The 1,128-nt window shown below is 48.6% G+C and overlaps 1 protein-coding gene across 1 annotated transcript in view; it reads right to left on the bottom strand.

Annotated features, from left to right (window-relative positions):
• Positions 1–530: 530 nt before the first annotated feature.
• Positions 531–1,128, bottom strand: part of BBA_09665 (uncharacterized protein) — a gene marked incomplete at both ends in the record, with an annotated part of 1,022 nt that continues 424 nt past the window's right edge. The window contains 2 exons of the mRNA XM_008604762.1: positions 531–695; positions 764–1,000. Coding sequence (XP_008602984.1) covers positions 531–695; positions 764–1,000 — 402 coding nt within the window. The remainder of the gene's footprint in view (positions 696–763; positions 1,001–1,128) is intronic.

Raw genomic sequence — 1,128 nt, forward strand, 5'->3', positions numbered from 1 at the left:
ATGTGTCGTTATTATGGCAAGAGTCGACTAAACGAAAGCAAAGAAAGCCAGGGTGATACTAAGTATAGTAGAGCCTTTTCTACTTATTACATAATGTGTTTAGTTCTTATAGGATTACCACGTTATAGCCCTCTAGAAACGCAAGCTGGAGGGCGGCGCTGTGGGCTTCCTTTCCCTTATCCACGTTTGCCTGAAAGATTTTAATTGTCACTGGCGGGGGATTAGGTCGTCTTTTGTTATTTATGTGTAGACTAAGTCGTTATTCGTCGTTTTAGTGGCGACTGGTCCCGTCGCCGAGCTTCCTGCGGCGGGCTGCTTAGGGGAGAGTGTCGGGGGGATGTTCGAACTAGGATCTCTTATTCTGCTGGAGCATCACTTAAGGGGTTCGTGGTCTTAGAAGGGATCATCTGCCGGGCGATATTTGCGCTAACATACATCTTTTTTAAGAGCGTGGGCCTTGATATAATCTGTCCCATGAGCCCTTTTGTCGCTAGGTCTCCCGATCGCCGGCTGATTACTAAGATCGAAGCTTACCTCAAGTTCTTAGGGACCTCTTTCTCACTCTGGTCATTTTGCCGTGTGTCTTCTCGTTCGTCTATAATATCGTTGTTGTCATTTTCGTCTTCGTCCTGGTTGTCTGCATCTTCGTCCTCGCCCTCGTTGCTGTCGGTGTCATCCTCTTCCCCCCTTCGGTTCTTTCGCTTCCTTCAACGTCTCCGGCTGCGATTCCTCCTCCGTATACTTGTTCTTAGCTATTAGGTACTTCTTCCGCTCTTCTAGTCTCTATATCCTCTTCTTCGATAGCACACGCATCGCTCTGCAGCTGTTCTTGCTCGATGTCTCTTATGTCATCGTCTCCTCCTAAGGCGGGCAGAGAGTCCTCCTGTGGCGGTGTCGTGATGTCGTCTTCTTCGGCTGTGTCCGCCATCTCTATGTCAATCTCTTCTATGTTGCCGATTGTCGTGGTCTTATTGTTCTGCGTTCGTAGGTTGTCTAGTGACTGGGTCATGTTTTTCCATGTTCTGTCGGCTATAATCGTCTGCTCTGAGTTTTCTAGCGTGGCTTTTCTGCGACTTCGAGAGTTTGTGGTAGGTGTTACCGACCTTCTTGGGTCGTGCGTAGCACTGC

Source organism: Beauveria bassiana, assembly GCF_000280675.1.
Source record: "Beauveria bassiana ARSEF 2860 unplaced genomic scaffold BBA_S00062, whole genome shotgun sequence".
Lineage (NCBI taxonomy): Eukaryota > Fungi > Ascomycota > Sordariomycetes > Hypocreales > Cordycipitaceae > Beauveria > Beauveria bassiana.